The sequence below is a fragment of the Pezoporus wallicus genome, unplaced genomic scaffold, assembly GCF_028554395.1.
Source record: "Pezoporus wallicus isolate ANWC-B61680 ecotype Strahan unplaced genomic scaffold, APGP_CSIRO_Pwel_v1 contig_4800, whole genome shotgun sequence".
In the NCBI taxonomy this organism is placed as follows: domain Eukaryota; kingdom Metazoa; phylum Chordata; class Aves; order Psittaciformes; family Psittacidae; genus Pezoporus; species Pezoporus wallicus.
In genome coordinates, this window is record NW_026643029.1 from 61,965 (window position 1) to 83,532 (window position 21,568).

The window sequence follows — 21,568 nt, forward strand, 5'->3', positions numbered from 1 at the left end:
ATGTAGAAACAACTAAAACCATGGGGGTGTTATCAACATTATTCTCAGACTGCTCCATCTGCCATAGCAGTGTCTCCAGGCAGGAAAGATGGATGGTGTGTGGTGTTGGGTTGTTGGATGCTGAAGCCAGTTCCGATTCCATCACTGCGACACTTGTCCAGTTTGATCAAAGTCCATTCTTCATTAATGGTGATCAAGAGCAGTGTCCAAGGCCAGCTGGTTGTCTTTCACCTCTGCAAACTGACTTGATTCACCCTCTCCTTCAGCAGTTTCTGCAGTTTGTCACATGGGACTCCATACAGCTGCCTTCCATCTCCGACACTTTCCCACAATATGTCAGGACCCATCAGTAAACAAGTAGCTGTAGCTCTCCTGGGACGATCAGTCTTGGCCCTTGCTCCCCTCTTCAGTTCACTCACCCGTTCCTCCAAAGCTGAAGTAGGTTTTCCATCCCACTTTGTCATGTCTTCTCCGTGATCCAGCAGGTAAAACCATAGGGTACCCCGTGGCGTATACCTTCTGTATCTCCTCTCTTGAACAATAGGACGCCTTTTGTTAATAGCTGAGACGTGTGTTGGTACACGTGAGGAGCTGGATAAATCAGATAGATTGTCCCTCAATTGTTCGATGTTCTGGGACAGTTTTTTCACAGCTGAGATGATGGAAGGGGTGAGATTGTCTTCGAACTCTCGGAGTTTATGAACCATTTCATCCACTGTTAGTGGTACTATGTCATTCCAGGTTACTGTTGCCAATGAATGGGCATATGATGACGGTGCATTCCGTGTAAGTTTTCGCCACATGGGTCGTGTACATTCAACTTCATCTGGATCTATAGGTGTATCCCCTTTATTCGGCTTGATGTGATAGATCATCTCTACGATGGCCGATTCCCTCAGAGACTGGATGCCTTTGTCTATAGTAGTCCACTTGGCCGAACGACTCGTAACATCGTCCTTGTACGGAAACCTTTCTTTCACAGCTGCCAAGAGCCGCCTCCAAAGACTGAGGGACTTTTTCTCTCTTGCAATTGCTTTGTCAATTCCCCCTTCTCTAGCAAGTGATCCCAGCTGCTTGGCTTCTGTACCTTCTAGTTCGTGACCATCGGCCCCATTGTCCCAGCATCGGAGTAACCAGGTGATGATGTGCTCCCCTGGTTGACGGGTAAAATCTTTTCGCATATTCCGCAGCTCGGTTGAGGTCCGAGGTCGAGAAGTTACCTCTTCTTCTTCTTCTTCGTCATGTGATGATGACTCCTGATCATATTCTGGACCGGGTGGTGAATTCATTGGTTCTTCATCTCGCTTCACCCTTTTTGCCTCCTTTTTGCTTGTTCTCTTGCGTACAGGGGCAACCGATATTGGTACGAATTGGTCCTCTGGTTTGGCTGCAGTGATTATCACTGTGGTTTGAGTAGCGACTGTACTTGTTGCTGGGGGTGGTGTAGCTGCTGTACTTGGAGCTGGGTTAACCGCGCTGTCTGTTGCAGTTGAAGTTTGAGCAGCTGCTGTACTTGCCACTGGGGTAGCTGCTCTGTTCATTGCAGCCAAAGTTTGAGTAGCGACTGTCGCTTTGCCCTCAGATCCACCGACATTCTTTTCCTTTTGAAGGTGCTGGATAGTGTTGAACAAGGCCCTGTAAGCATAGGCCAAGCCCCAGCACGTTGCCGTGATTTGTCCATCTCTGGTATGGCCAGAATGACCACACACCTCATTCAAGTGTTTTACTAATTCTTCTGGATTTTGCAGTTGTTCAGTAGTGAAATTCCAAAGTACTGGAGGGGCCCACTGACCTAGATACTTGCCCATACTATCCCACACACCCTGCCACTCATGGCTGTCCAGCCTCAGGGAAAATCTCTCGGTCCTCCTACATCGTCGTTTGACCCCAGACAAGACCCAAACCTGACTCTGCTTAACTCTTGAAATCAGCAGTGGGCAAAACACACTCTGTATGCGTGTTAGCATGGTGATTCCCATCACCATCAGCAAACAAGTCTCAACAGCATTAAAAGGCCATTCAAAAAATTCAAAACTCTCAAATGTAAATGGTCTGGGGGGACGACTAGGAGGGTAAAAGGATGTCTCCTTCACAGGTTGAGCACCTGAGGAGGAGAAAAAAGATGTGTAATTGCTAAGCACCTCCATCATATACCTCCCAAAGTATAAAGGTGGTGACCACACTAGGAACATAAGCCAGATCAGTTTCATGATCAATGATTCTATTGTATTACAAGTCATTACCATAAAGTACAATGGGACAAAAACCTTAGCCAAAGCCCCACACTTGAAAAACACTAATACAGCCAATACCGGATGGACGTAAGATATGATATACTGAAACTGTGAGATCAAGAGGAACAACCTTGAGAGCCAATAAATCAGCATTGTGACGAGTGACTATCAATCCAGTCAGATCTGTTCTTATCTCAACCCCTCGTGCCCCATGTTGGGCGCCAAAAAGAACTGTCGTGGTTTAAACCCAGTCAGGTAACTTGTTCCCTCACTCCCAGTGAGTGGTGCCGAGCTGTCAACAATCGAGGTCCGTGTCCGTTCCCCCCCCCCCCTGCACCGGGGCTCTCCCCTTCCCTGCTCCCGGAGGAACGGGGAGGAGGATCGAGAGAGTGCAACTCCTACGGGTTGAGACAAGAACAGTCCAGCAACAAATCACCACCGCTACTATCAACTACAACAATGATAAGGGAAAATAACAAGGGAACAGAATAAGATACCACCGGCCAAGAAACAAGTCCTACCCGGAAGCCCCTGTCCTTCCGGGTAACTCCCAGTTACCCCTCACCCCGGGCATGACGGAATACCTCCCCGGCTAGCCCGGGTCAGGCGCCCCCTCCCTGCTTCCTCACAGCTTCCCCTCCTCCCTGGCAGAGCATGAGCCTCACAGAGTCCTTGGTCAGGGTAAACATCACTTAGCAACAACTGAAAACATCGGCTTCACCAACACTGTTCTCAAGCTGGAAGCCAAAACACAGCACTGCACCAGCTAACACAAAGGAAAAACATGACTGCTACTGCCGAACCCAGGATAACAAGTCATATTTCTTCTCACTTTCTGACAGTTTATTATATGGTGGGGCCTCTTCAGCACGCATCACCTCCTCTGGTGACGTTCTGAAATCCTTGCCTTCTGACCATTCCATGGTCACTTCCAAGATTCCTGGCCATCTGGGATTTCCTCTTCAAGCTCGTTGTGTAATTAGTGCAGCCCACTTACTCCATGTAGCATTGGTTGCATGATGTGTAGAGGAGACCCTGCCTTTGAACATCCAGCCCAGCACGGGCAACTGAGGTGCCAGGAGGAATCATAGAATACTTAGGGTTGGAAAGTATCTTAAGATCATCTAGTTCCAACAGTGCCAATCACTTCCAGAGCAGCTTGAACCCCTTCATAGGCTGCCAGTATCTTTCTCAATTGGAGTATAGCTGGCCTCATATCCTCTGCATCCCCCGACTCCAAAAGACAAGGGTGCATTCTGCCAGAGGGCCCAGGTAGGACCATTCCCCCCGGTGGTGGTGTAGAGCACATTTTTCACATCTCGCCTTGTCTGGACTGGTCCAAGGGCTACTGCATGAACTCATTTAATTTTTCAAAGGCTTGTTTTTGCTCAGGGCCCCATTTGAAATAATTCTTCTTCTGAGTCACATGATAGAGAGGGCTTACAATCAGATTGTAATTTGTAGAACACAGTCTGTGTGTGTGCCAACATGCTGATCCCCATCACAATCAGCAGGCAGGTCCCAAGGAAAGGCCATTCAAAACCTTCAGAACTCTGAAACGATGCTGCTGTACTTGTCACTGGGGCTGATGTAGCTGCTGTGCTTGCTGGCTCTCCCACCACCAGCTTCTCTTTTCCTGAGTCCAGCTCTTCCTCCTCTGCCTTGCTGGGAAATGTTGCCTGGTCTCCTGCATCCTCCTGGGGCTTGGCGGACGGCTTCCGGGGGATGCTCTCGTCTGTCTCAGGGCTGGGCTCCGCCGCGGGGCTTGGCTCCTCCACCGCCTTCTCCCGCTGCTCGGCAGCCGCCTCCTTCCTCTCCTCAACTGCCCTGACCTCCTCCACAAGCAGCCGTCCCCTCGCGGCCTCCGGCCCCGCTCCCGCCGCTGCTTGCTCCCCAGGGCCGCTCTCCCGGGCGGCTTCAGCAGCCGCCGGCTCCCGGGGCTGCTCCCCCTCAGCTCCCCACGGCCTCACCAAGACGGAGGCGAGGGCGAGGCCCAGGCCCATGAAGAGCAGCCGGACGGCCAGGTACAAGTCCACGGCCATGTCCATCCCGCCCTGCCGCTGGAGCCCACCCGTATTGCAAGTCATTGCCATAAAGCACAGTGAGACAAGAACCTTAGCCCAAGCCCCACACTAGATAAACACTAAGACAGCAAATACCGGCTCTAAGTAAGTTACAACATTCTGAAGCTGTGAGATCAAGAGGAACAACTCTGAGAGCCAATAAATCAGCATTGTGACGAGTGACTATTAATCCAGTCAGATCTGTCGTTATCTCAACCCCTCATGCCCCACGTTGGGCGCCAAAAAGAACTGTCATGGTTTAAACCCAGTCAGACAGCTTGTTCACTCACTTCCCCCCCTTTCTTGCCCTCCCCCTACTCCTGGAGGGACAGAGAGGAGAACCGAAAAGAATGCAACTCCCACAGGTTGAGATAAGAACAGTTTAGTAACTAAGGTATAACACAAATCACTACTGCTACCACCAATGATAATAATGATAAAGGAAATAACAAGGGAAGAGAATACAACACCTTGTCACCAGCCGACCAATAACTCGCCCCCCAGGCCCGACCAAGCACCGACCGATACCTCCTCCAACCCCGCAGTCTCCCAGCTCCGGCTAACTCCCAGTTACATCCTGGGCATGACGTGCTGTGGTATGGAATACCTCTTTGGCTAGCTTGGGTCAGGTGTCCTGCTTCCTCCCGGCTTCCCCTCCTCCCTGGCAAAGCATGAGGCTCACAAAGTCCTTGGCCAAACCAAAACATCGCTATCAGCTCTGTTCCCAGGCTGAAAGTGAAAACACTGCACTGCACTGCACCAGCTACCAAGAAGGAGAAACATGACTGCTACTGCTGAACCCAGGACAGATGTGCATTCTCCAGAACCCCTAAGCACCTAAGAAAGCTTGTGTTTCTTTCTTATTAGTTGGTGGAGACGTTGTTATCTTGTTGATCACATCCATTGGCATTTTATTCCCCAGAACTGAATCTCCTGTGCAGGTCCCTTGACCTTACTTTGTTTTATGGCATAACCAGCCTTCAGTAGGATTTGGATTGTTTTCTTCCTGTTCTCAAAATCTTCTGCTGTATTGCCCCACTCAGTGATGTCATCAATGTACTGCAGGTATCATAGAATACCAGGTGTGGGGGGACCTCAAGGATCATCTGGTACAACATTTCTAGGCAAGCATGACCTAGACTAAATGTCCAGTACTCTGTCCAGCTGAATTTTACCTATTTACTGGCAATCCACCCCTATCCTGGGGTGATTATTTTCTAATTGTTCTCATTGCAGGCATTGGATCCCTGACTTGAAATGCCCTAATGATTCAGGATTCAGAAAGATTTGGATTATTTTCCTCCCTTTCTCAGAAATGTCTTCTGCTGTATCGCCCAATACGATAATGTCGTTGATGTATTGCAGGTGTTCTGGAGCTTGCCCCTGTTCCAGTGCAGTCTGGATCAGTCCATGGCAGATGGTAGAGCTGTGTTTCCACCCCTGCCTGGGGCTGTTGGTTCCAAGTGTACTGGTCGCCCCTCCAAGTTAAAGAGAAATGTGGCCTGCACTCTGCTGCCAAAGGTATTGAGAAAAATGCGTTGTCGGTATCAATTGTGGCATCCCACTTAGCTGCCTTTGACTCCAGTTCCTGTTGAAGTTCCAGCATGTCTGGTACGGCAGCACTCAATGGTGGTGTGACTTCATTCAGGCCACGATAGTCTACTGTTAGTCTCCACTCTCTGTTTGACTTTTCACTGGCCCTATGGGGCTATTATCAAATCATAGAATCATAGAATAGTTAGGGTTGGAAAGGACCTTAAGATCATCAAGTTCCAACCCCCCTGCCATGGCTGAGTGGGTCCTGCTGATCCCTCCTTGGCTCTTCAGTCTATGGATCAGCTTATGGATGGGAATCAGAGAGTACAAATACAAATGGAAATGGTGGCAAATGCCATGTGGGGGTGGTTGCAGCAATAGAAGCTCATTTGGAGAAAACTCCAGGAACAAACTTGCCAACAAAGTTTTCAAGCTGACAAGCAGGTATTCTTTATCGTGGTGCCGGGAGACACAGGGTATAGCTCCTCTTAACGTGCGTCCCCCCATTGCCACACAAGCTGTCATTTTCTAGCCACTGGGCATACATACATATTCATTAGGCTACGTATGGATTACATAATTTTCCAGAAAGTTCCCCTCATGCGTACAGAATTGTGGTGGTGGTCTCTGAGGGTCGTTTACTTCTTCCAACAATCTTCATCACTTCTGGCAGCCTTTGAAGCATGCGCAGTAGATGCTCATACCAGTTTAATTGGTTCGTTAGCACCAGAGACATAAGAATCCTCCTATCCTCCTACTTATCAGTTAGTTTAACTGTAGCCCATCCTGGACACCTGCGGTTCCCAGATACTCCTCATCCCTGTGTCCTGTTCTTCTAGACTGTTTTTCTTAAACTATGTCACAATAATAACGATTTATCTTGTGAGAATTCTCAGTATGTTCTCTAGCTGTACTCTGTTTTTTTCTCTATGTATCATGCACCTCAGTAATTTTCCATTGCTACTGTTACAAAGCCATCAAACTTAACATTACTTAAAACTAATTCTAAAGGTTTCTATATTCCCTTTTTGTGATTTTGTGCCCCCTTGTTTCAAAGCCAAGTAACACAGTGGGAAACCCCTCTAGGCTACTGCATTGTTTCAAGATATTGCTGTCCAGGTGGAGAACCTGGTTGTGAAGATACACCATGTAAACACCCATGTATGTACCCAAGAGTCGGAATCACACGGAATTACACAGTTGTTAGGGTTGGATGGGGCCTCTGGAGATCATCTAGTCCAACCTCCCCTGCGAAGGCAGGGCCACCTAGAGGCAGTTACACAGGAGGTCATCCAGGAAGGTTTTGAATGTCTCGAGAGGGAGACTCCACACCTGCCCTGGGCAGCATGTTCCAGTGCTCTGCCACCCTCAACATAAAGTTCTTCATCATGTGGAGGTGAAATTTCTTGTTTTTTTAGCTTATGTCCATTGCTCCTCATCCTGTTACTGGGCACCACTGAAAAGAATGTCACCATCCTCCTGGCACCCACTTTTGAGTTATTTATTTTCATTAATAAGCTCCTCTCTCAGTCTTCTCTTCTCTAAACAGACTCAGCTCCTGCAATGTCACCTCATAAGAGAGATGCTCCAAACTCTTGATCATCTTTGTGGCCCTTCTCCAGCAGCTCCTTGTCTGTCTTGTACTGAGGAGCCCAGAACTGGACACAGTGCTCCAGATGTGGCCTCACCAGGGCCAAGTTGAGGGGGAGGATCACCTCCCTTGACCTGCTGGCCGCACTCCTCCTGATGCACCCCAGGATATTCTTGTTTCTAACCCAGTCCCCAAGGGCACACTGATAGCTCATAGTCAACTCACCATCTACCAGTGCTCCCATGTCCTTCTCAGCTACACTGCTCTCTAGTAGGTCAGCCCCCAGCCTGTACTGGCACTTGGGGTTCTTCCTCCTCAAGTGCAGTACCCTACACTTGCCCTTGTTGAACCTTATGAGGTTCTCCATGCCCAGTTCTCCAGCCTGTCAAGTTCCCACTGAATGGCAGCAAAGCCTTCAGGTGTATCAGCCACTCCCCCCACCTTTGTATCATCAGCAAACTTGCTGAGGATGCACTCCAGCCCTTCATCCAGGTCATTAATAAAGAAGTTGAATAAGACTGGACCCAGTATTGATCCCTCGGGAACACAACTGACTACAGGCCTCCAACTGGATTCTACTCCACTGATCACAACCCTCTGAATTCTGCCATTCAGCCAGTTCTCTATCCACCTCACTGTCCATTCATCTAACCCACATTTCCTAAGCTTACCTGTGAGGATGCTATGGGAGACAGTGTCAAAAACCTTGCTGAAGTTTAGGTAGATAACACCCACTGCGCTCCTCCCATCAACCCATCTTGCTATGTCATCATAAAAGGCTATTAAATTGGTCAAGCAAGATTTCCCCTTGGTGAATCCATGCTGGCTACTCCCGATGACCTTCTTTTCTTCTACATGCTGGTTATGACCTACAGAAAGACCTGTTTCATCACCTTTCCAGGGATGGAGGTGCGGCCTGTGGTGTCTGTAAAGAAAGAGGCTAAACACACACACACACACATACCCACTACTTTCACAACTAGTTCTACTTTATTCACTCAAGCATGGTAATATATAGCATACAGATACAGGTCTGAGCCATGAAGCCAAACACCAACTACATCATTCCCAGTGACTGTTTTCAGTCACTATAAATTCCATTCTATAAATAATCACTCCCCAGTCTGCTTCCCAACCCGACCTTGCACCCAGACACTCCCTGGCTTACTCAAGACCCAGGTGCACTATAAGCAATTCTTCTTCTTCTTTAATTATCCACATAGCAGGAACAGGATGCCTTGCAGTTCCCACATCTCCCTCTTTTGTGTTTTGCATGATACTTAGGCTTCTGTTCTTCACAAATTGGCAAAAAATCTTTAGATGACATGGAGGAAAAACAAAGCAAAGTGGTGATGTCCAGGCTCCGAAGACAAGATCTCACCAATGTGTTGGCCAGATGTACTGGGAGACTTGGGAAACTGGAGATAGATGCAGTTACTTCCAAAAACACATTCCTTGACTTTCCTTATTCCCTTCTCTGCTTGAGGAGTCTTAAATCACAAAAGAGCAGTTTCTTGACATTAGCATTTAAAGATTGAAAGTTCAAATACAATAGTTACTTATAATATTATTATTACTTATAATAGTTATGCTAACCAAAATGCACACTCATTCCGACACAGGTGGCCAGCCTATGTTGGAAGAAGTGGCCAGCAATATCTATAAAGGTCTCCAAAGGTCGATAGAAACAGCTTTTAGCAGTTTATGTTTGGAGTACCATAATTTTTTTTTCCTGTAAAGTCTGCTAACGCTATTTAGAAAGAAACAGACTGAGCAAAAAGGAACTGAAAGTATGTTACAGTTAATGGTAAATACATTTCTGCAGGGTTGTTGCCTGTTAAATGTTGAACCCTTGTACGGCCTTTGGCAACTAAGTCAACAATCATATCTAATGGTTCTGTCACAGTCTTTCTCTGGATATGTGGTAAAAAAAAAATTCCAAAAAGTAAACAGTTACTGTCTATTTGACATATAACTCCTAATGGCCTTTGCTGTATATTAACAATGAGCAGAGAAATCGGCAAGTGTAAATGCACTCTATCTGCCTGTAGCGTCTCAATTTTTTGAGTCACTATATTCAAAGTGTCAATAGCTTTAAGGGTAAGCTGACAAAGAGTGGTTCAAGGTCAGCACTAGTAATACCCAACATAGGACACACCCAATTAATAGTACCTAAGAGCTTCTGCAAATCATTCAAATTTGTGATTTTGTTTGCCATTTTTAGCTTCTGAGGCTTTACTGTTCTTTCAGTTAGCACCCACCCCAAACATTTCCAGGGTGGCATTCTTTGTATTTTTTCCTGGGCAATTTGTAGTCCAAAACAGCATAAATTTTCTGTTAAATGATTAACAGTAGTTTCTAAATATTGTTCCATTTCTGCACAGACCAAAATGTCATCCATAAAATGATAAATTATCAATTCAGGAAATGCTCTCCTAGTTGGTGATATAGCTGTGGAAACTACTAGCTGACAGATTGTTGGACTGTTCATCATTCCTTGTGGCAAAACAGTCCATTGATATTTTTGCATGGGAGCAGCACAGTTGACTGAAGGCACAGAAAAAGCAAAATGATCACAGTATGCAGGATGCAAAGGAATTGTAAAAAAACAGTCCTTCAAGCCAATAATGCAAAGAAACCAGTCAGCTGGAATCATCGTAGGATTAGGCAAGCATGGTTGTAAAGCCCCCATGGGTTGCATTACGGTATTAATTGCACACAGATCTTGCAGAAGTCACCATTTCCCTGATTTCTTTGGAATTACAAAAATGGGTGTTTCAGGGTCTAGTAGATGGAACAATATGTCCTGCCTTCAGTTGCTCTTCAACCAATAAATCCGCTTGCTCCAATATTTCCTTTTAAAGGCCACTGAGCAACCCAAACTGGTTTTTCTGTTAACCATGAAAGTTTGAGCAGGGGCTTCAGATCAGCGACTGTTAGGATAAGTTTGCCCTGTCAGTGGTAAGTAACAAATTCCACTACATTTGCAAATCTCTCCCCCACAGATTCATAGAAACTGGCAGTATATATGGTTGAAAATGAGCTACAGCACCATCCTGTGCAATAGCCTTTGAGGACATGACTAGTTTTAAAAGGAGCTTGTATACCTCTTATTCTAGCAACCGTTGCTAAAGCTTTTTCAAAGGGGCAGTCGGTCATTGAGACTGTGAAATAATCAAAATATCTGCCCCAGTGTCTATTAATCCACTAAAAACTATTCTTTATTTGCAAATTCAGTAAAGGTTGTTTCTGAGTAATGTCCTGGGCCCAATAAACCTCAACTTTCCCAGAGCTTCCAAATCCAGAGGTATTCCTTGTGTTAATTTCTACTTTTGGCACCCAGTATGGAATCAAAACAAGTTGTTCTCATTTTTGACCTTTTGGAATTTTACAACTGCCGTTTAAGGCAGTTGCTAAAATTTTTATTTCTCCTGTATAATCCGAATCTATTACTCCTGGATGAACTTTTACTCCTTGGAGAGTTGTAATTGAGTGTCCTAACAAAAGACCCATAAATCCATTTGGTAAAGGTCCCCAAACAGTGGTAGCTATAGCTTTAACAGTGGAGCAATCTAATTTGATGTTGGTGCTTGTTGCCAAATCCAACCTGACGCTGCCTGTTGTGGCAGCTGCAAGGTCAGAGATGGAGCGTTTCCTGCAAAAAAACTATTGTTTTGAGGGGCACCGGGTTTTGCCGCACCCTGCTTGGAGTTTCCCGAGAAAGGATTTTCATCCTTATCAAATTTAGATTTACATTGATTGCTCCAGTGATATCCTTTCTTGCATCTGGGACAGAGTTGAGATAGCAGTTTTTCTTTCTGCTTTTGTTTCTTTTTGGGACGCATTTTACTAATATGTCCTTTCTGTCCACAGTTAAAACAATTTTGCCTACTCATATTAAATTTCGATAATGCAGCAGCCAGTACAGAAGCCTTATGAGCCTCTGTACCGATATCCTGACATGTTTTAATAAACTCAGCAATGTCTGTAAATTTTTCTCTGACTGGGGCTAAAGCAGCTTTGTAATCTCCTTTTGCATTTTCATATGCTTGCTGAAATAAAAGTGCACGAGCAGCCTCAGGATTATCAATCTGCCTTTGTATAGCATTGTTTAATTGGTCTATAAAAGACAGATAGGGTTCCTGAGACCCTTGGTGAACAGATGCCAAAGATGTGGTTTTCTTTCCTGATTCAGGTACTCGCCTCAAGGCTTGTACAGCCATATGGGTGGCTTGCTGGAATACTAGAGGGTTTAAATTAATTTGATCATGAGGTTGCAACCATTGCCCAGGGCCTGTTAACATGTCAGCATCTATTGGTATTCCTCTTTGAAAATTTTCTAATACCTGTAAAGCCACTAAATTGTTATATTCCTCCACACTGAGTATTAAGCAGGTGTCAAAATCGTTTGCATTAAAGTGTTCTAATTCCATGGCACCATAGATCCTGAACTAGCCATCATTCCTAGCAGACCTAATGTATAAGGACTTTGAATTCCATTTTCCATCACTGATTTTTTCAATTCCTTAAATACTGCATATGGAATATTTTCATGTACTGGTTGTTGTTGTCCCTGCCCATCTGTTCTATAAAATACAGGAAAAACAAAAGCCATGTCTCCAGTTAAATCAACACCCGCTATCGCTTTTCCCATACATTTTTGTATAAATGTTTTATAGCCATCTGGATAACTAACAGCTGGTCAAATGGTTCTTTATCGAGGTCAGTCAAGGGAGGTGCGGTAGGTTGAGGAGCATGAGGAATATTCAGTGTGAATGCCTTTAACGGTGTCAAAGGTAGGTAGAAATTTTGCTTTTCTGTGGAGCCAGGTTCAAAAGGATCATCAGGGTTCTCAGAAAAGATATTCACATCGTTCTGTCCTTGCTCTTTCAAATTGTCAGTATTTTGATCATTTGTTTTATCATGTTTCTGAATTATATCCTCAGCAGGTTGTAAATTAGATAATGCAGAATAGACAAAACGCCATGTCACTATTAAATCAACAGGAACCTCCATACCAAGGCGATTTTGAGTCTGTAAATGTTCTCCCACTCTCTCCCTTATCTGAGTATGAAATGACCTTATTGCAATTTGTTTTCACCCATAACAAAAGCTTCATTACTTGCTTCTAAGCAAGTAAACTATTCTTATCTCAACCTGTGGGAGTTGCATTCTTTTCGATTCTCCTCTCCATCCCTCCGGGAGTAGGGGAGGGAAAAAAGGGGGGGAGTGAGTGAACGAGCTGCCTGACTGGGTTTAAACCACGACAATACCCATCAACACACTGGGTGCCTAACGACATCTGTCTCGGACCCTCCATATTTGAGGATATGAATCCAACTCAATTTTGATCACCACACTAACAAAGAATTAACTTAGACAAAATCTGAGAAGTGCAGTAATGATCTATATTAGGGACTTTAGTGGTAGGACAAGGGGTAACGGGTTCAAACTTAAACAGGGGAAGTTTAGATTATATATAAGGAAGTTCTTTCCTGTAACGGTGGTGAGTCTCTGGAATGGGTTGCCCAAGGAAGGTCTGAATGCTCCATCCCTGACGGTGTTCAAGGCCTGGTTGGACAGAGCCTTGGTTGACATGGTTTAGTGTGAGGTGTCCCTGCATATGGCAGGGGGGGTGGAACTAGATGATCCATCGTATTTGAAAGATCATGGTAGTAAGGGGAAGTTCCCTACGACTGGAAAAAGGGTAGTATAACCCCCATTTTCAGGAAGGGGAAAATGGATGACCCAGGGAACTACAGACCAGTCAGTCTCACCTCTGTGCCTGGAAAAATCTTGGGAGTAGATACCCCCGGAAGGCATGCTAAGGCACATGATAAACAACAAGGTGGTTGGTGACAGCCAGCATGGCTTCACTTAAGGGGAAATCCTGCCTCACCAATTTGGTGGCCTTCTATGATGGGGCTACAGTACTGATGGACATGTGTAGAGCAGTTGATGGCTTCTACCTGGACTTGTGCAAAGCGTTTGACACTGTCCCACATGACATCCTTGTCTCTAAATTGGAGAGACATCAATTTGAGGGATGGACCACTTGGTGGATAAAGAACTGTCTGGATGGCCATACGCAAAGAGTTGTGGTCAATGGCTCAATGTCCAGCTGGAGACCAGTAACAAGTGCTGTCCTTCAGGGACTGGTGTTGGGACTGGTCTTGTTCAACGTCTCTGTCGGTGACAGGGACAGTGGGATTGAGTGCACCCTCTGCAAGTTGCTGATGACACTAAGTTATGTGGTTTGGGTGACAAGCTGGAGGAAATGAATGCCATCCAGAGGGACCTTGACATGCTTGTGAGGTGGGCTGATGCCAACGTCATGAAATTCAACCAAGCAAAGCGCAAGGTCCTACACCTGGGTCGGAGCAATCCCAGGCACAGCTACAGGATGGGCAGAGAAGAGATTCAGAGCAGCCCTGTGGAGAAGGACTTGGGAGTTGTCCTGGGTTCAGCAGTAGCAGTCATTTTTCCCCTTCTTGGTAGCTGGTGCAGTGGTGTGTTTTGACTTTCGGCCTGGGAACAGAGCTGATAGCGATGTTTTGGTTTGGCCAAGGACTTTGTGAGCCTCATGCTCTGCCAGGGAGGAGGGGAAGCCGGGAGGAAGCAGAGCCAGGACACCTGACCCAAACTGACCAAAGAGGTATTCCATACCACAGCCCGTCATGCCCAGGATGTAACTGGGAGTTAGCCGGAAGGACTGTGAGACTGCAGGGTTGGAGGAGGTATCGGTCAGAGCTTGGTCGGGCTTGGGGGGCGAGTTATCGGTCAGCTGGTGCTGAGGTGTTGTATTCTCTTCCCTTGTTATTTCCTTTATCATTATTATCACTGGTGGTAGCAGTAGTGATGTGTGTTATACCTTAGTTACTAAACTGTTCTTATCTCAACCTGTGGGAGTTGCATTCTTTTCGATTCTCCTCTCCGTCCCTCCGGGAGTAGGGGGAGGGAAAGAAGGGGGGGAGTGAGTGAATGAGTTACCTGACTGGGTTTAAACCACGACAGGAGTGTTGGTCGATGAGAAAATGAACATGAACCAGCAGTGTGCACTCGCAGCTCAGAAAGCCAACCATATCCTGGGCTGCATCAAAAGGAGTGTGACCAGCAGGTCAAAGGAACTGATCCTTCCCCTCTACTCTGCTCTCATGAGACCTCACTTGGAGTATTGTTTACAGTTCTGGTGTCCTCAACATAAAAATGGCATTGTGCTTTTGGAACAAGTCCAGAGGAGAGCCATGAGGATGATCAGGGGACTGGCGGACCTCCTGTATGAAGATAGGCTGAGAAAGTTGGGGCTGTTCAGCCTGGAGAAGAGAAGGCTGCTTGGGGACCTCATAGCAGCCTTCCAGTATCTGAAGGGAGCCTATGAGAATGCTGGGGAGGAACTATTCATTAGGGATTGTAGTGACAGGACAAGGGGTAATGGTTTGAAACTTAAACAGGGGAAGTTTAGATTGGATATTAGGAGGAAGTTCTTTACTATAAGGGTGGTGACGCACTGGAATGAGTTGCCCAGGGAAGTTGTGAATGCTCCATCCCTGGCAGTGTTCAAGGCCAAGTTGGACAAAGCCTCGGGTGACATGTTTAGTGTGAGGTGTCCCTGCCCATGGCAGGGGGGTTGGAACTAGATGATCTTAAGGTCCTTTCAACCCTAACTATTCTATGATTTTATCTTAAGGTCCTTTTCAACCCTAACTATTCTTTAATCAGAACTGGCTCCAGCATGCAGTGGTCTAACACCACACACAATTCATCTTTCCTGCCCTGAAAGACTTATGACAGATGTAGCCTCAAAATTCATGGACTAAATGAACTCAACAAACCTTGGTAGAGATGGTCTGTAGACTAAGGGAATGGTATCTTTGTCTGTATATCAAGAGACAGAACAGGTGATGGTGTATTGGGAAGTGATGGACCTGGCATGATATAAATGGTACGGAATAAGGGATAGGTACTGTCTTAGTTTCCGCTGGCATAGAGTTAATTTTCTTCCTAGTAGCTGGTACAGTGCTGTTTTGGCTTTATTCTGAGAATAATGTTGTTAACACCCCCATGGTTTTATTTGTTCCTAAATAGTGCTTACTGTAAATCAAGGGCTTTTTTCCTTTTCCCATGTTCTCTTAGTGAGGAAGAGGAGAAGAAGCTGGAAGAGAGCACAGCCAGGACAGCTGACCCAAACCAGCCAGAGGGGTATTCCACACTTTAGAACATCATGCTCAGTTAGCCAGGAGAGATTGCTGCTTGGGTCAGGCTGGGTATAAGTTAGTGGGTGGTGAGCAATTATATTGGGCACCACTTGTTTTCTGAATTTTTCTTTTTTTTTCCCTTATAATTATAATAATAATAATTATTATTTTATTATTTCTATTATTATATTTTACTTCATTTCAGTTATTAAATTGCTCTTAGCTCAATGGGTTTTACCTTTTTTTCTGATTCTTATCCCCATCCCACAGGGTGGGGAGTGAGTGAGCTGCTGCATGATACTTAGTTGCTGGCTGGGGTTAAACCCGGACATGCACCCAACCATTTATCTTTCATTTAGAATTAGTTTAGTGATGTAAAATTTTAAGATGGCATAAAATTGAAAAAATAAAGGAATTTTGGTTTTGCACTTACTGTCTTTTAAAACTAATCTTCCATTTCACTGGAAAATAGATTTTATCAACCAATTGATATTTGGGACATCTAGGAAAGTATTATAAACAGCATCTTATGAACAAGATGGGGAAACTGATCTATCCTAACAGACATCAAGGTGTATAGGAGAGAAGGGCTGAAGAGCTATTGAAGAAGGCTAAAGTGTGGTATGAAAATCCATTTTGAAAAAGGCTAGAGAAATCAATTTACAAATAAAGCAAAATGTTTAGAAGACAGGAAAATTAAAAAGGAACTACTTGGAAGATACTGAAATTTAAGTTAAAGTAGAAGAAAAATCATATTGCTGCATCTTTCAGTTGGCTGCATAGTCATGCCTGGTAAAAATCCATGCCTCCGCATGGAGACCAGGACTTGAGTCTGGTCTCTGTGTGGCAATTCTGGTGCGGGAGTGGGGGGAGGCCAGTATATAAACTGGGGGGAGTTACCCAGAAGGCCCAGATCACTGCTTGGGTTGGGATGGATATCAGTCAGCGGGTGGTGAGTAATTGTATTCTCTCCCCTTGTTATTTCCCTTATATTTCATTATTATTATTTTTATTATTATTGGTGGTAGCAGTAGTAGTTTTGTATTGTACCTTAGTTACTATACTGTACTTATCTCAACCCGTGGGATTTACATTCTTTCGATTCTCCTCCCCATCCCTCTGGGAGCAGGGGGAGGAAGAAGGGGGGGAGTGAGCGAGTAGCTGCGTGGTTCTGAGTTACCGGCTGTGCTTAAACCACTACACATGAAAAAAAAATGTTAAAAAGGGAATAGGGAAGATATTTACCTCTCCAAATAGAAAAAAAATCTCCTGACAGATACTTCTGATGTGCTGAGGTTCAGCTGTTGATGAGATGGGGTTTGAGGCTGTCTTCTGACATGTTCTGGGAAGACAAATATCTCCTGCGATTAGGAGGGAATCAAAATACTTCCACCCACAGTAAGGAATATCTTGAGTGGACTTCTCTTCAAAGAAATAGGCCTTGCACCTTTCTGAAACAAATTTGGTTTAGTCCACAATTATAATGCCTGAAAGGTACTATGGACACCAACTTTGAAACTGCAAGCTACTTCGAAGCTAGTCATTAAAGAATGACTTAGAATATATGATGACTGAAACTGTATGGAAGTATTAATGACTTAGAGCTGAGATCTAAAGAAATCCAGGGACAGAAGCAAGCTTTTTTTCAATGAAATGAGGCTGTGGTGCTGCATCCCCCTTACAATCTACCATGGATTTCTGAAATTATTTTATAATGTTGCAGCTAGTGGTAATTTCTTCTGTGTGTCTAGCATATAGCATATTTAAGAGAAAAATCACATCTACAGGCAGCATAGCTGTGCTGGTAAGTCTGCACATGAACATGGTCTATACCAGCAGGACATATTAGTATAAGATGCTTATTTTTTTTGTTACTCAAGTGCGTTATTGGTGAAGCTCTTGTCTAATTTTAGTTATTCAATGATTTCACTGCATCACCTCCTTGCCAGATTATCCTACTTTCAGTCTTAGCCTCTTCTGTGCTCCCTCTGCAGCTATTAAGGGGAGGGAGAGGTCATTATTGTTTCAGAAACAGATCTTTCTTTCTTCAGAAACATATCTTTATTTCTTTCTTTCTTGCTTGCTTTCTTGCTTTCTTTCTCTTTCTTTCTTTTTTCTCTTTCTATTCCTTCCTTCCTTCCTTCCTTCCTTCCTTCCTTCCTTCCTTCCTTCCTTCCTTCCTTCCTTCTCTCTTTCTCCCTCCCTCCCTCCCTTCCTCTTCTTTCTTTCTTTTCTTCCTACAGCTTCCTTCCTTCCTACAGCTTCCTTTCCTTCCTTCCTTCCTTCCTTCCTTCCTTCCTTCCTTCCTTCCTTCCTTCCTTCCTTCCTTCCTTCCTTCCTTCCTTCCTTCCTTCCTTCCTTCCTTCCTTCCTTCCTTCCTTCCTTCCTTCCTTCCTTCCTTCCTTCCTTCCTTCCTTCCTTCCTTCCTTCCTTCCTTCCTTCCTTCCTTCTCTCTTTCTCCCTCCCTTCCTCTTCTTTCTGTCTTTTCTTCCTACTGCTTCCCTCCTTCCTACAGCTTCCTTCCTTCCTTCCTTCCTTCATCCCTCTTTCTCTCCCTTTTTAGGGAGTATTGTTGATTAACATGAAACAAAACAAAAAAAGCTGTCTTCTACCATAGTATGTATGCTTATTGAGGTGTTTGAAGCAGCATGTGATGTGTAAACATATGTTTGAAAATGTTCGATTCCTTCTGAAAGTGGGTTATAGAAAACCTCTGGAGGCTTAAACCATTGCTTAAGACTATGTGACACTTGCTTTTTATTCATTAATTGTAGATGTGTTCTATCATTAGAGAACAGCAGTTGCATTTCTCTTCCCTACAAGAACTTAGCTGCTTGAAAGCTCTACTTTACCCTTGGACATAGTTATTGAATAAACATACACAAATATTTTTTTGTACTCTCTAAGCCATAACAGTGGCACATTGACAAACTGGCAGACTGGGAAAAGAAAGAAGTATCCAACTGGGTGATAAGTCATTAGCTTTCCCTATGGCATTGCAGGAGTTACTTTAACTTGCTGGGATCAGTCAGCTTCAACATGGGTGTTACTTCTGCTTTCTAATATTATTTTGACATCATGTAGGATGACAGAATAACTAATCAAACATTACACAAGTTTGACATAGAATAGGCACTTTTTTGTCACACATTTTAAGTGACTTGTTTAAATAGCCTTAAAAACAGATCTTCTGATTGACAGCATGAAGTAGTTGGAACTGCAAAAGCCTACAGTAGTTAGAATCATAGAATAGTTAGGGTTGAAAGGACCTTAAGATAATCTAGTTTCAACCACCCTGCCATGCCTCACAGTAAAGAATTTCTTCCTTATATCCAAACTAAACTTCCCCTGTTTAAGTTTGAACCCATTACCCCTTGTCACTACAGTCTCTAATGAAGAGTCCCTCTCCAGCATCCCTATAGGCCCCCTTCAGATACTGGAAGGCTGCTATGAGGTCTCCACACAGCCTTCTCTTCTCCAGGCTGAACAGCCCCAACTTTCTCAGCCTCTCTTCATACGGGAGGTGCTCCATCCCCCTGATCATCCTCATGGCCGTCCTCTGGACTTGTTCCAGCAGTTCCATGTCATTTTTATGTTGAGGACACCAGACCTGTACACAGTACTCCAAGTGAGGTCTCACAAGAGCAGAGTAGAGGGGCAGGATCACCTCCTTCGACCTGCTGGTCACACTCCTTTTGATGCATCCCAGGATACGGTTGGCTTTCTGGGCTGTGAGTTCACACTGCCTGCTCATGTTCATTTTCTCATCGACCAACACTCCCAAGTCCTTCTCCTTGGGGCTGCTCTGAATCTCTTTTCTGCCCATCCTGTAGCTGTGCCTGAGATCGCCTCAACCCAGGTGTAGGACCTTGCACTTTGCATGGTTACTTGGTGACTTCAACACATTTGATGCTTTTTATATCATACCTTTTTATGTTGAGGTATTTAAATTTATTGTTACCGGCTAAAAGCAGCCATGAAATGTTACCTTTTGGGTTTGATTGCATTTTTAAATTGTTCCTTAGTGCTGTATCTGAAATGTTTATGATTAGGCCCCAATTCAAGCTGTCGAAATGCTATTGTTACAAAGTATTCCCACTCCTGCCACCTACATGATTTCAAGAGTAATACAGCATTACAAGCCGACTTGAAATACAGTATAGCAAAATGAAGCTGAAGGGATGCATTCCTCTTTTTGAATCTCTTTCCTTATCCTGTGGATAGCTGAAAATTATTAGCACTTTGGATTTTTATTTTTAAATTAACTTTCTAGGCATTTTATTTTATTCAAACAATTGTAATATGAAGCATATGTGTAAAATGCTTGTTTGAGTTAAAGGCAGCAATTATTGAATGATTCATATTTGGGTTTAGTGTTTCCACATGTGACACCCAAAGGAATTCATGGCATAGATTTTAAAGGAGAAGCTATAACTTTCAAGGCAACTACTGCTGGAATCCTTGCTACACTCTCTCATTGTGTTGAACTCATGGTAAAACGTGAAGAAAGCTGGCAAAAAAGACTAGATAAGGTAAGATAACTTTCCTTTTATTTTTGTTGAAAAAATTGTTTCTTTAAGTTGAAATGGAAATTTCAAATTAGCTGGTTTTAACTTTTTATTCCAGCGTTTATTAATTTTAGGTGCTTTCATTATTTATTACTCTGATTAAAATGTTAAAACCTCATCCTGGCTGTTGGTGATACAGTAACATTATTTATTGCATTTTTTTTCACAGCCCTTGTACATATAGTATTCCTATATTTTTTTATATCTATAAAGAGCCTGATAGTATTCTACAGTAATAAGTGTATTGCTTGCCTTCCTCTAAAAGTCCTAATTATCCATGCTTGCAAAATGTTTGTTGAATGTTGAAATGTTTTAATTGTGATGAGATGGTGACAGTACTGAGGACAACAACCAGTTCTAACTTTAAAAGTCTAAGATACAGTTATTTCACTCACCTTTAGGATATTGAAGAGATTTTTTTAAGTCATGTTTTATATCAATTGGTTATTTTTTTAGGGGTGTGTGTGGTATATCTGTTATTCTTATAGCAGTGGTAAGCCTATTCAACCACTATAGCAACTCAAAAGCAGAAGTGTCTTCTCTCTTCAGATGAGATGTGCTAGAAGAATGGATAGGGTGTACTTCAGGCTTTGACTTCTAGAATCCTGCCATCACTGGCTGGTGTCCTACACAGTCCTTTAGCTGTTGTTGCCTCCTTTTTAATTTAACATGTTTCCATATGGTGCATATTACACTTCAAGTCTTACTCCATATGTGTTAGTGGTACACAATTCAAAGAATTAAGTCATTCGGACAAAATACATCCAAATTTAAATCCTTGCCCATATCCTGGCTCTTATTTGTCTGTATGTCAAAGGCCTGGTCCTATCTAATTGTATTGTGACTTCTGTCAACACTTAATTTATTATTGCTTCATCTAGGTACTTGGAAGAATTATAGCAGACCTGAGACTTGAAACTTGCTCATGAGATCATAGGGTAATTCAGGTTGGAAGAGACCTCAAGAGGTCTCTAGTCCAACCTCCTGCTTAAAGGAAGTACAGTTTGAGATCAGACTGAATTGCTCAGGGCTTTATCAAATCTTATTTCAAGTCTCCAAAGCTGGAGACTGCACAGCCGTTCTGGGCAGCCTGTTCTGCTCAACTGTTGTTATAGTGAAAAAGTTTTTCATTATATCCAGTTTGAGTAGCTCTTATTCTAATATCTGCCTATTGTTTATCTACTAGAGACTGCTGTGAAGAGCCTGGCTCAGTTTCTTGATGACCTCCTTGGAGGTATTGGAAGGCTACTGTTAAGTTCCCTAAAAAAGCCTTCTCTTCTTCAGGCTGAGTAAACACAGTTCACTCTTGCTGAGCAGACTTTGCTTAGAACATGGATTGATTAAGTGAATTTCTTTTTGTCAGTACATTAGTATACACTAT

At 43.9% G+C, this 21,568-nt stretch overlaps 1 protein-coding gene across 1 annotated transcript in view; it reads left to right on the forward strand.

Moving 5' to 3' along the window:
- The window catches only part of LOC130592289 (ceramide transfer protein-like), a 75,436-nt gene that overhangs the window by 35,898 nt on the left and 17,970 nt on the right, over positions 1-21,568 (forward strand). Inside the window, exon 7 of the mRNA XM_057396521.1 lies at positions 19,994-20,151. Within this exon, the coding sequence (XP_057252504.1) occupies positions 19,994-20,151 (158 nt within the window). The remainder of the gene's footprint in view (positions 1-19,993; positions 20,152-21,568) is intronic.